Source organism: Megalopta genalis, chromosome 5, assembly GCF_051020955.1.
Source record: "Megalopta genalis isolate 19385.01 chromosome 5, iyMegGena1_principal, whole genome shotgun sequence".
Taxonomy (NCBI): domain Eukaryota; kingdom Metazoa; phylum Arthropoda; class Insecta; order Hymenoptera; family Halictidae; genus Megalopta; species Megalopta genalis.
In genome coordinates this window covers 9,751,501-9,765,469 of record NC_135017.1, presented here as the reverse complement: position 1 = coordinate 9,765,469, position 13,969 = coordinate 9,751,501, and the positions used below count along the sequence as shown (strand labels likewise).

At 49.1% G+C, this 13,969-nt stretch overlaps 1 protein-coding gene across 1 annotated transcript in view; it reads right to left on the bottom strand.

Moving 5' to 3' along the window:
- LOC117220965 (uncharacterized) overlaps positions 1-13,426 on the bottom strand; it is a 38,629-nt gene extending 25,203 nt beyond the window's left edge. Inside the window, exon 1 of the mRNA XM_033471477.2 lies at positions 12,932-13,426. Coding sequence (XP_033327368.1) covers positions 12,932-12,977 — 46 coding nt within the window. The 5' untranslated portion in view covers positions 12,978-13,426. The remainder of the gene's footprint in view (positions 1-12,931) is intronic.
- Positions 13,427-13,969: the final 543 nt, after the last annotated feature.

Here is a 13,969-nt window from a genome sequence, read left to right as displayed (position 1 = left end):
TAACTAGAAAATTGATGACACTGTAGATAATAATTAATAACACTGTGTTAATAATTAATAAAACTTGTGGCTCAATGGATCAAATCCAAAATTTGATTACCAAAATTTTGGTAATCATAAAATGGTACTTTTTACCAGCTTTCGGTGCCGGCTGACCCCGCAGCGCGCCGGCCATTTTGTTACAGACACGCCGGATGTAAATTCGCATTATTCCGTGGACGCGACGACGCTCTAAATATTAAATTAAAAAACACTGATATCCCGCGTGGCCCTTGATTTATTTAATACGTTTCGGGCGTAAAAAGCACGAGCTGCCGGGATCACGGCGATATACGTTCCCGCCGGTAATACCTGAATAATGGCCGACGTTATCGCGACCGGCAATGACGATGCGTATCGTCGCGATATACTTTTTCTCATTAGCGTTAAAACGGACGGACGTTTTATATGCGGGACAAATATTTGCGCGCCGGATATTCGACGGATATTCGCTGTCCGTTTCTGCGCGACTGCGCCCCTGATTCCACCCTCCCTCCCCCCACGGCCCCGTACCACCGCCGAAATTCCAGTAATTGTTAAATATTTCCCGAAACGATTTCGGAATTATTCGAATCCTCACTGATTCGTGCGATATTGAGAAGCTAAAAGAGAAATTCCGGCGCAAGTGGCGGGTCTGCAGGGGCGAATTACCCCGCAGCATTCTTCCTCCCCTACACTGACGAAGACTTTTAAATTGTTTGTATTCTCAGTTCATGGAATTCCTTAGTAAACCGGGGAACCGAAAGGGAAATTCCATCTATGGGCTGTTATTTTTATTCAGAGTGCACAATTGAACGGCCGAATGATCGATGAGAAGTGCGAGGCAATTGAAATCGTTACGTGTTAAAACATTCTGCGTGAAATATGCTATAGAGATACGCGTGTCAACGTTCCAATTTTCTATTTACCAAAATGATAGAACATTATTATCAACACCCCGCCGCCTCCCTTCTCCGCAACGACGAACGAGGATATTCAAATTGTTCGAATTCTGAAAAGATTTTCGAGTCAATCAAATTAAGAAGCTGACACGATAAATGTCACTGTACAAAATCGATCTAGAGGTGCTAACTACCCCCATCGTGCTGCGATAAAAAATTATTTGAATTATTTAAATGCTCGTAGATTATTCGATCTCCAGGGGCGGGGTAGGAAAAACAAAACTGTAGAATGGAAAAGAAAATTGCGGTGCAAGCGGTGAACTACCCTCCAGCATCCCACCCTCCGCCCGCCCCCAGACGATTTTAATCGCAAGCGGTTCCACGGCCGATCTCGATTTTCCTGCGATCCAATCCGGGCCCAATTGTTCCGCGCGCGCCGCGCATAATTCTCGGAGCGATCCTCGAAGGGCTGGTAGGAGGAGTGGATGTAAAAACAAAAAATAATATCGTAGTCGATCCGTCGATGACGGCCCAGGCCGGAGTCATTGTTCCAGCGAAATAATAGAGGCGCGCGTTCTCGTCCGCAACGAACGTTTCCTAAATCCGGGAAAATAATTAAAACCCCGTCGACGCTGGAAAAACGATGATCGAAAGGTGGAGGGACTCGAGGGGGTCGGCGGGCGGGCGTTTTGTACACACGATCCGTCCGGCACCCCTCGCCCCTCCCGGCTCAGCCGCCCCTCGCCGACCGGTCGTTCCCGTTCCGAGTCGCGGAAATTCTTTATCTAAATAAAATTCGTTCGCGACAGCGCATGAAAGATAATCCTCGATCGTTTATCCGGTGAGTTACGAATAAGATTTATCGTTTAAATACTCGGCAAAATTGTTTAAATTACTCTCGGGATATTGGACGATTTTTTCCGTTCGATATTTCGACCGGATAATATTTCGATGGAACTCGAAATTTATTTCGCCGACGCGTTCGAACGGGACAGACGTTGCCGCCGCTGTATTCTCTGTGTTCGGCGGTAATTCGCGATACCATCGAACGGCCGCGGTGGAACGAAAGCGACGCGAATGCAACCTCGGTCTGAGGTCGCGTGGTCCGGAGCCTGCGGATCCTAGGGGAAGTCCCCAGGGCCGTCCAATTAGCGGCGGTTTCCCTAGACGAAATAATAACTCGGTAACAACGAGCTAGGGGAAATCTTCTATAATGGAACGGGTAGTCCAGGGGATTCGGCTTGTCTCCCACGCGGACCTAATCACGGAATATTACCCCGTGGAACACGATTCCCATTTTCTCCCCCGTCGGCGTCGGGTTTCCGTCCGTCGAGCTCCGTCAAAACACCGGTCGTTCACGTTAATTCTTTCACGGAAGAACAGACGCAATCAAACTTTCCGGGAACGACCCCCTTCGACCGCGAGAAAAGGGGAAGTAGGTCGAGGCTGTATTCCGCCTGTCGGTTCTCTGTCCCCGTCTACAGGCAGCTTCAAAATCGGCAAGAACGTCGACGCTGACTATAGTAAATTCCTCCCTAATTGACGCTCAGATTGTGCACAAAAGTGGACAATTTCGGAAGAGGAGATACGATTATTTCAGCCTTTCGACTCGTTCCGATAATTACTGATTATCAACAATATATTATATTTAATCGAATATTCGTATCTCTTCTTCCCAAATTGACCACTTTTGTGCACAATCCGAGCGTCAATTAGGGAGAATTTACTGTTTACAAATTAAAGAACGGTCGCTACAGGTGGATACCGAGAATTGTTGCCTTTGTAGATTCACAAGTAGGTGATCTAAGACAATGTTACAAAGGCGATTCGAAAGAGGAAATTCCACCCTTTAAAATGAGCCTAGGTGCATTGTGTTGCGATTTTTTTTCAAAAAGTGACAGCGGCTTGAATAATGTTAACTTTTCTCTCATTGCTTACAATTTCCGTGCACGTGTTACAAAATCTAGGCTTTCTCATTGCTGATTCAGAGCATCGGAAAATGGCAACAAAAAATCGTACATCATTTTTCTTTATCGCGTTAGAAAGTGGAATCTTCACCCTTTCAAATAACCTAAGAATCATTTGTCTACGATTTTTTTTCAAGGAGGTATTGAAGTCTGAACATCGTCAATTATTCGCGCGACATTGTGCGTTCAAAAGTGATTACCACTTTTCATTAAAAGTGTCACGGAATAGTAAAGAAATATTGCAGGTTAATGTTCTTGGTTCCGTATCAAAGAGAAAACTTCGCTCTTGAAAATGAGATAAAATACACCGTTCTGGGATTCTTTTCGACGAAGTTACGGTATTTTGAAAATTGTCAACTTTTCCAGCATTACTTACAATTAGCGAGCACATGAATCACGCGACAAAATGTAGATTTCACACTTTTAATTCAGGGTGTCACGGAATGCTAACAAAAAATCGTAGATTAATGTTCTTGTACTCGCTGGAAGGGGGAAACTTCGTTCTCTGAAACAACGCCAAGCTGACCTTTCTTCGATTTTTTCTGACGAAGTTACGACGCTTTAAACATCGTCAATACTGCATCAACTATTCAACGTGGACACGAATGACGATTGACGATGCGGAACGCTTTTCATTCAGAATGCTGCAAAACAGTGAAACGAAACGATAGAACAACGTTCTTGGTCTTGTTTCAAAGAGAAGACTTCGTTCTACAAAACCGTTGCAATCTCGGTCGAATAGAAAATTTTGTTGAACTCCCCGGAAGCACGCGAATTTCAAAAGTCGACCATTTCACCTGAAATTCCCGGGTAATAACGATACGAGTCCTTGCGTCCACTCTGTCCGACGTAATTACAGGAAGCCAACGATCAGAGAATGTACATCTGAGATCCAGTGATTCACATAATATGCACAAATGACTCACATAGTTATCAGATCTAATTATACGGGGACGGTCGTAGAGAAAAACTGACTCTATTTCCGCCGTTACTGCCATACGTCACGTGTCCAAGGTTCACGGTCTTTTTCGATCGTCGCACGGCTGACAACCACCCCCGGAGTGTTTAGAAAACACGCAGCCGGGACGAGAAACAGGCGCATGCCACGCGTCAACCGAAATATGTTCTCGCTGCACCCTGCGCAGCCCTTCGCCCATAAAAAAAGAAAACAAACCCGGCGCGAACAAGTTTCGATGAACGGACACCCTGTATGCAGGCCGTCGGTGGCCCCGTGACGGAACGAACATTCGAATGATCGCGCACCTGTATATATTAATCAGAGAAGTAGGTTATTGATCCGCGGGAAACCGACGGACAGATTGCTGGAACACGGGCTGCCCCAGACGCGTATGAATTTTCATTAAAAAGTAAAAACAGAGCTAAATAAAAAAGGAAGCCGAACTGCGAGGTGACGGCGAAACTGGACTCTCCGCGTGGGCCGAGGAGGGGCATGGGGGGTGGGCGGGGGGTGGTCCGCGGGAAGGCGCGAAATACGAGTTCCATTAGTCAACACGTAATAACAAAACCTCTCGGGCAACGAGTCCGTTCTACTCTTCCGAACGCAATTTTTTCTTAATTAAAATACTGAAAAACATTGTCGGGTTTATCGCGTGGGCGCGCGCGCGCGCGCTCGCCGCGTTCCCGGCGAATTAAACAGAATTGCTAATATTTCAGCGGCCGGGCCGAACCGGCAAATTTTTATCTCTCCGGTCTGTTGCCCGTTATTTCGGTCATCCGCGACCGCGATAAGATGAACTGCCAGTAGGACCGGTTCGGCGGTCATTTTTATCGAGTAATTTCGATATCCGTAAATTTATCTGCGCAGGCAGCGCGCGTTCGTTCCTCTTCGTTTATGAGACACGCGCGCGCCCGATAAATGGAACAACCTGTAGAATAGTTGGCTCGCCGTAATTTAGGAAACGGCGAGCCCGTGACAATAAATGACTCGCCCGCAGGGACGCGCCGGATGTTGCCCGATCGTTTTGGTCGAAGGACGAGCGTCATCGTTTTCGGCGTCGCGACGTCATCCGCCGGCCGCGGTGTCTCCTGAACTGGCTCATTTTCAATTAACGGCGATTTCGGCCGATTAAAGCGGGCCCGCCGCCGGCGCGGCACGCCCATGTATGACGAGTACCATCTGCCGGTGCGTTTCAGCCGCCGCGGTGTACCGTGACGGCCTGGAAAAATTTCACGTGTTCCCTGGCTCGCGTTTGAGCAGCGGCTCTCAAACCACGGGCCAATTGCTCCCTCGAACGATCCGTTTCGTTGTTGGAAACCTTGCCGTTCTTCTAGATTTTAATGTCGCGACTTTCTCGCGATTTTCTCGCGACTTTCTAGCACGGCGCTGTTCGAACAATCGATCGGACTGTTAACTTAAATTTGGATTTTTCGGCGGGGTGGAAAGTTAAGAACCACTGGTGCACCCCGTTCGATGGATCACGCGTGGGCGGGCTCGTTTAAAACGTCATCCGTTGTGTTTAGATAGGGGCCAGGTGAGGGAAGAGCCTGTCACGCCATATGGAAAAAATCCTGACGGGTTATTAATAATGACCGGCGCGGGTCGCGGTCCGTTCGTCGGCCATCGAGCAATCGCCGAATTCCGCGGGCAACGGTGCCGTGTCTTGGAACAGCCTGTACATTGCGGAACAATGAATTCCCGAACCCTCTGATCGCGGTCGACGCGGCAAACGTCTAGCTTCGTAACGCCGAGCATGAACCCGGAAACTCTACGTAACCGTTCGCAGGGGTGGTTTTCGACGGACCTCCATCATAGTTTCCAACCCCTTGCAGCGGCTTCGGGAACCCCGCGGCACGGTGAACGACCCTCGCCGGTTGAGAAATGGAAACCGGAAGATTGCAATTCGCGAAATTGATTTCACGAAATTATCAGCTTTGTTGCGTCGCGATTTCGATCAACTGTTTCGTAATATCGATCGGCGGCGAATGAAGATCGGGGGCTCCTGTCAGCCGTGTCGGAGGCTGATGGCGCGGATTTTCGATACCAGCCTCCCATCGACGATCCGCCGCCGCCGCCGCCACCCCTCGCGGGCAGGCCGGGGACGAAACTGATGGGACGATGCGTGCGGCGTGGCCGTAAACAAGCGTGCAACTTTCACGAGGACTTTACGTGGCCATTACCAGCGACCCATTTCCCGATACGAGGTTCACGAGCACCGACAAGCTCTCGCAGCCACGAGCTTCGTAAGATAATTGTTCATCGGCGGGGCCGGGCGGGGGCGGCGGAGTGTGTAGACCGACGTGGCGCGGTTAATTCCACCGCACGCGAAACACCGGCGTGTTTCCCGTTTATCCTGCTCGGGGATCTGTCCCCCGCAACTCAAGCGCACTGATTGGAAGTCGTCTGTATCTTCCTTCACCCTCTCGCTCCCCCATCTCACGCTGCGGAACCCGAGATTCGACGGAAATCACGCTACTCTTATTCGATCAAATCTCTCCCCTGCGCCGAACAATTCCCGAAGTGCCGATGAGAGTAATTTTTTTTATTGGGAATTAAATTAGGCAGGCGGATAGGGCATTTCACGCCCTTTAACATGTGCTCAGGCTCCTTGCCCTACGATTTTTTTGGCTGAAATTACAGCGCTTTGAACGTCGACAAGTTTTTTACCATTGATTATAATTTGTGTGCACGTGTTACAAAATCTAGGCTTTCTCATTGCTGATTCAGAGCATCGTAAAATGGCAACAAAAAATCGTACATCATTTTTCTTTATCGCGTTAGAAAGCGGAATCTTCGCTCTTTAAAATAACCTAAGACACATTTGCTTGAGATTTTTTTTCAAGAAGTTATGAAACTCTGAATATATGGCACTTGAGAAAGCCTCGATTTTACATATCTGATTCAAAGTTTCGCAGAACGGCGACGAAAGATCATAAACCATTGCTCTTGACCTCGTTGGAAAAAGAAAACTCGATGCTTTAAAATGACTTCCGGTCGATTCGCCTGTGATTTTCGTTTACGATGCTACGGGATCATGAACATCGCCGAACGTATTGTGAATTTATACGTCGCGTCAAACACGGCTGATTTCGCGCTTCCGACTCGAAAGGCGATAGAACGGCAAGAAAAAATTGCATCGCGTTGTATCTTAACTCGATGGAAAGAGGAAACTCCACTGTTCGAAGTGAATATAAATTCCACCCGATAAAAAAATTGTTCGAGGTTCCCACGAGCCTGTGAATTTGAACAATTCTCGCGAAGCCAACGTTCCAAAGAACGTTCCTCAATCTATCTGCAATTGATCGAAAACCGCTCGGAAACGTGACGGACGCGGAACGCTGTCGCAACAACGACAGACGCACGTTTCGATTAAGGGAAAAAAGGGCCGGGAGCCACTTAGCCTGAATGGCTTAATGACTCGGACGATTGTTGGCACGTACATACGTGCACGCCTGTGTTACGCATTTTAATGCGGCCCCGTTCGGATCGAATCGCGTCGAATCGAATCAAACCGACCGGTTCAAGCGGCCGTAGATATCCAGCGGAACGATACATCCTATTCTCGCGGCAATTCCATTAAAATCTATGAAACCAACGGTACCGGTTATTAAGCGCGCGCGGGCTCGCCGGCATCATCGGCCGCGAGCAACGGTGTTCCTCTCCTGCGCGTCGCATTAACGATAATGTCGGGTAACGAGTGGCCGCCTATCGATATCACCCATCTCTCGAATCGACGTGTATCCGCGGGACGGAACGCTTGCTGGCCCAACAATCGAGCAAAGCCCCATTCGGAACGGTGTCGCCGGGATGGGCCCGTTCGCCAGCCTTCGATCGAAAATATTTCACCCGGCTCGGAAACGAACCGGATCATTTCCATACGCGCAAGGTTGCGCGACGTAATCATTATGATCGTGTCGCCGCAAATATTACCGCGCCGTTGCAAACACGTTCGGGGTCCGCGTTGCGCAGGGGCCGCGAGCAGCCGGAAGCAATTCGAGACCGGACCAATGAACCGCGTTAATTGTATAAATAAATGTAACACGACTAAACGTTTGACTGCATCCGAACTGAATTATGCTGAGCCGAGACATTACGTAAAACGAGCCGCCCGCGAGGAGATAAAGAGAACACGCGGCGCTGATAAAAGCTGCAGAGTGCTTACGGTGTTGTATACCGGGTGCTCGAGGAGAAATCGTCGCCCGTTCTTACGGCGCGCGACAAAAATCCCCTGTTTCCCGGCGGTGGGGACCCGCGGAGGGGTTAATTGGACCGCATTCTCCTCCTCCTCCTCCTCTTTTTTTCTCTCCTCTCGCTGGCCCGCGCGCTCCCGGCTCCCGTGTGGATAAACACGATTTTTTTTTCCTCGTTTTACATAATTATTTCATTCGCGCCCTTTACGCCGCCGGTTTTCTTCGTTTTACGGGCCGGTGAATAGGACACGCGAAAACTGAATGTAGAAAAGGCTGAAAGCGGCGCGGTTTTAAATTATAACGTTGAATCTTCTCTTTCCCTGCTTAATGAGACCCTAAAATATTGACAAAAACGAAGGAATGGAAACGGGTTCTCCCCGCTAATGAACAATGTTTCGCGCCGCTTGCGGACACAAGCGAACGGAGAAAAAGTGCCGGAGAAACAACCCACCCCTCCCCCCGTCCGCCCGGCGAGGGGCGCACGGCCGGAACGGTTTAAGGGGGGCGGGTCGGGAGCGGCGGGCGCCTCTTTAATATTTGCTCGCTGCATCTCGCGGACTCTCCGGGGAAGATCGATGCGACTGTGACCTCCTTCTCCCGCCGAGTGTTAAATTAAATTATTATGATCGTTATCGTCGACCGGCATGGCACCGTGCTACCCCTCCCTCTGTCTCCCTCTTCACTATTTTACTCCCGATGGATCGGGCGCGCGTGCCGGCACACCTGCCTTACTGGCCGAAGACGAGACCGGTTTGCAACCTGCAGCGACGTTTACAGAGTCATCGGTCCCTTCGAACTACCCGCCGTCCGGGGACGCATCGATAGCTACAGGTTGACCCAAAAATATTGTCCTTAAATAGAGGGTGTCTCGAGATGCAGCAGAACCTCGATTATCCGGTCCTGATATCGAAATTGTGTGTTATTTAAGTGCAGTAAATTCTCCCTAATTGACGCTTGGAAACGAAAATGGACAGCTTGGGGAGAGGTGATGCGATTATTTGAGCCCTGCGGCTCGTTTTTATAGTTATCGATTGTCAACAACTATATTTTATTTCCAAGGTAAGCGTTAATTAGAGAGAATTTACTGCATAAAAATTAAAGAACGATCGCTGAATCGCTGATCGCTGAAAACCGAGAATTGATGCCTTCGTGGATTAACAAGTAGGTGCTCTAGGACAATCTTACTAAGGTCAATCGAAAGGGGAGATTTCGCGCTTTAAAATGAGCCTACGTGCATTGTGCTGCGATTTTTTTTCAAAAAGTGACAGCAGCTTGAATGTCGTTTGCTTTACTCCCACTGCTTACAATTCGTGAGCACGTGTTACAAAATTTGGATTATGCAAGCAGCTCAATCAAAGGCGAATCACGTGCAAAGCGATTCATTGTACAAATCAATACAACTGACACTTTAACTAAGTTATTGTTATATTATCTGAACATTTACGTCACTCTGCTTAGCTCGGATAATCGAGATTCTATTATACTCGAGAGAACGAAAGAGACAGTAATTGTTAGATCTTTCTGCAAAATAAAAATTATCTTCATCAATTGCAACAATCACGAATCGGATAAAAATGTTTTTCTATCTTTAATGAGTTTAGCGAGTTGAAAGTGACACATAGATGTCCCGAAATTCTTTTAATATTTCCATTGTTTTAAGTTTCATCTACGCATTTTTGTTATAAATGCATAAAATCCACAGACTAGTAATTACAATTAATAATGGTAGAATAACGAAGCTATCATTTTTTTAAAATATCGTGGAACCTATTAAATGGTCCTACACAAGTTGCGCCAAAGATTCGACAGAAATACAGGTTGTTTCAAGATACAAGATAGAATGAAATAGACAGTAATTGGTATAATTAGTAATAATAATAATAATAATAAATAATAATAATAATAATAATAATAATAATAATAATAATAATAATAATAATAATAATAATAATAATAATAATAATAGTATAATTATAGTAAATGATCCTCCAGTATACGTAAATTATTTCTAAAGCGTCGTTCAGAGGTACAGGGTGTTCCAAAAAATTCAGCATTCCAACGGAAACTGTGGTTACGATTTAACAACGTCTTAAATCCTCGAGTTAACGTGACAGAACGTCCGCAAATAGGGAAATCTTGTGCCGGATCTACAGGTCATTACAGATCTCGCAGTCACGCGGTGAATGCCGGTCATCGGAGTATTGCATCGCGCGGGCAAACATTTCCGACGAGCTCAGGGCAGCCGTAGGGCATCGCTGGCGCAGCGTTTCGCGACGAGATCGCGCTGCGAGATGCATAATTCTCTGTCGGGGGCGGGGCGAGGCGCGGGGAGGATAGGAGGGCGCCATCAAATTATATTAATCCACTTCCATCAGGAAATTGAAGCTCGTTGGGAGCCCCGGTCGACTCTACGAGCGCGGTTCGCCTCGGCACACGCCGTTGTCTCCCCTCGCCCCTATCGATCTAGCCCCCCGCCGCCGATCGGATCGAACAAAAGATCCTGCGATAATTTGTATTTTGTGCTTCAAGCAGCCGGACTGACTTTCAATGGTGACACCGGATTTCACTGAAATAATTAGGGCAAATTGACTGGCTTCTCAACGAGTTCCCATTGTGTTTCAGGGGTGGTTACGAATCGAGCTGTGTATCTTCCGTTCTACTTGATGGAAAATTTTTAAAAAATTCAGAGACGCATTATATAATGGTGCGCGTAACTGTGAATTTTTTCCGAATTTTCGCAACACTGATTCCGAAAATAATTATTGCCTCAAGTTGACGTCCTCCGAGGACTCTCGTACTCGCTTTAGCAAGGTTCAGGGGTAGTTACACATCGAGCTGCATATCTTCTGTTCTATTCGTTCAAAAATTCCCAAAAAATTCAGAGTCATTCCACGCAACGGTACACACTACTGTGAATTTTTTCGTAATTTTTGTTTGCAGAATCGATCCCTCAGAAAATCCTTACGAATCCGGGCGACTCGTCGAGTGACGAATAATCGAACGTTTTTATCAAGAAACAGAAAATGAATTTTCGTCCCGAGGCGCGCCGATAATTGGATCGAACGTGGGGGTGGGTGGGGGCAAGCCCGGGGCTCTCGGAGCTGCTTTCGCGTTCCGACGGGCGGCCTCTGTTTATCCCGTATCGCGAAATGAGTTCCGGAACGGGCTACGCGGAAGGAATACGCCGGAGAAAGAATCCGGACGATCGAGCGGACACGCTCGGCTACCCGAGGCCAATCCGCTAGATTCTCGGTTTTATTCAGCGTCGAATCGCCAGCCTTTGCGGTTAAAAATCGCCTGGGAAACGTAGAGGCGATCGTGGAAAGCGGCTTGGAGTCGCCGACGATCGTACGGCTTATCGGGGACACCTGAGTTACAGGTGAGAGAGATTCGATGAGAGATTTCCTCCAGGTGGCCGGAGGAAAGTAAGAGACGCCGCGGTTCGATCGTTTTCACCGTGCGCGGCACGAGCGACAAACGAGATTTTTACGATCCGATGACGAACGATGGAGCTGCGAATGCTGTGATTATGATGGTGCATTGTTTGTACGGTTCTGCCACGGTGGATAGAGATTATCGACTGCGATCGTTCAGCCAATCTCTAACCGGCCAGATTATCCAACCACGACCGCGTTATTAGGCATTAAATGTACAGACCGTGGTTGATCGCTTTGTAAATTTTTAACCGGCATCGGCCATTTTGTCTATTAAATGAAATGATTAATGATAGATAGGATCGCCGGTTGTGGCCACAAATTTAGATCGCGAAACGATCTTTGACAGCTTCGTTAATTTTTAACCCCCCTTCGGTCGCCCCGTTTATGATGCATTATTCCGCTCGTCGATGACTATCGCGTTCATTATTAACCATTTCAATAACCCCTAACCGCCTCGTACATTTTTTACCACCCGCGCAACTCGTCCGGAACAACTTTATTATCTTTTAACTGTCTGCGATAGGTCGACCATCGTCGAACGTCCAGTATACTAGCCACAAACAATCGCGTATATCCATCAAGGATTTATACAATCCCCAACTATCCTTAACCATCTTATGCATCAGTTATTTTATCCTCCGACACGGCCGTAAATCTTCAGTCGTCCTCGCCAAAACCATCCCATTCAACATTCATCGTCCTATCCATCCCGTACGACCCTCCAAAAAAAAAACATTGTACCCGCGCCACCACCCTTAACCACCTTATCCATCATCAATTATTATTTGTTCCCCCTTCGACATCATCGCCTTTGCCAAATTATCCCTTCGAACGTCATCGTCCCATCGAACCTAAACCACTTTCCAGAAAATTATGACCAGCCCACCACCCTTCGCCACCTTATCCCCATCATCAATTATTTGTTTTCCTTTCAATACCGTAACCTTTGCCAAACTACCCCTTCAAAAATCAGTATTGCCACCGCTAACCGCCTTATCCATCATTCAAGATTTCATACCCCTCCAACGCCGTCATCTTCACCAAACCCTTCTGTTCAAGAACCACCAGCCTATCCATCGTAAGCCACCCTCCGAAAAGTCACCCCCTCTACCCGCCGAGCCCCGAAATGTTTTGCTCTGGGAGCAAAAATATCTGACCCGCCAATTTTCGATTTGCAACCGAGTCGGTCCCTCGAGGTCGAGGCTCGCACCAAGAAAGTCCGAGGAGGCACCGTTGGGTTATCGAACAAACGTCGGGGCGGGCCGAATCCGCGTCGCGAGTGGCGGCGGTGGCGGCGGCGGCCGCGGCAGCAGCAGCAGCGGAATTTTTAATAGATCCGGACGCACGCTACTCCCCCATCGGTGCTGCCGCATAGAGTGACACAGCACCGCGTCGCATCGCGGAAAAAGCCACGATTCCCCGGTGCACGCGAGCCCCGATTCGCCGCGGGGAGACTCACCCTCGACGACGAAGCAGACCAGCAGGAATCCGAGTCTCCAATCCATGGTGTTCGTCCTTGTTCGTCACACGCGGCGCGGAACAACGGGAAAGGAAACTGAGAACCGAGTTCGCACAATTCGAGTCACTGTCACACAGATTGGCGTGCACTGACAGCGGTGTCACTGATCGTTCCCTCTTTGTTTCTCTCTGTATCGTCGCGTCACAGAAGAAAACGTGGCCGCCGTCTACGTTGACTGCGGTGTCGGAGGACACGGTCAACCTCCACGGGGTTGTACGAGTCTTGTCTACGGGACTCCCCTTGACCTCCCTCTCTCTCTCTCTCTCTCTCTCTCTCTCTCTCTCTCTCTCTCTCTCTCTCCCTCTCACGAGGAGCAGCGACACGCGTGACGATCGCGCGAGAGGCACGCGTCGCTTCGGGACAACCTCAGCCGGTTAGGCATTTGGCAGAACCGTGTGTGCCGCGCAGCGGTCGCGTGTACGAGTGCTGCCCTGACGCCAGCTAATGCAGCCTGTTCGACACGGCTCTGCCCCCCACCACGGCCCCCAGCCCCCTCCGCGGCCGATCGCCTCCCACTCTGACTCACAGTACCCCTACGCCCGCTCAGCAGACGCGGCGAAGCCCGCCGAGGGCGTCCGAGGCCGTACGAACACCGCGGGACGCGACCCCGCGCCCTAGTTGGCTTCCCACGCGACCAGCTCGACTCGCTAGGAGTGGGGGACGCTGGCGACCGGCTGGTGGGGGTTCCAGGGGCGGTAGTCGCGAGTCAGAACCCCCTTCTCCCGCCGCTGACTGAAATTCGCCCGGAAAATTGGCGAGCTTCGCCGTCCGGCGCGACGGGAGGCCACACGAGAGGGTCTCGGGCCGGCCGGATATTCGGTCGGACAACCCTTATCGCGATGATGCTCGGCAGGGATGAATCAAACGTCGAGGTGGCGGGTCACCGCCTGTATTGTGTCGTTTCCCGTGTCGGTGAATGCTGCCCTAATCCCGGCTAAATTAAACGGTCGAGGACGCCGTTTGCTTACCTGCTTCCGC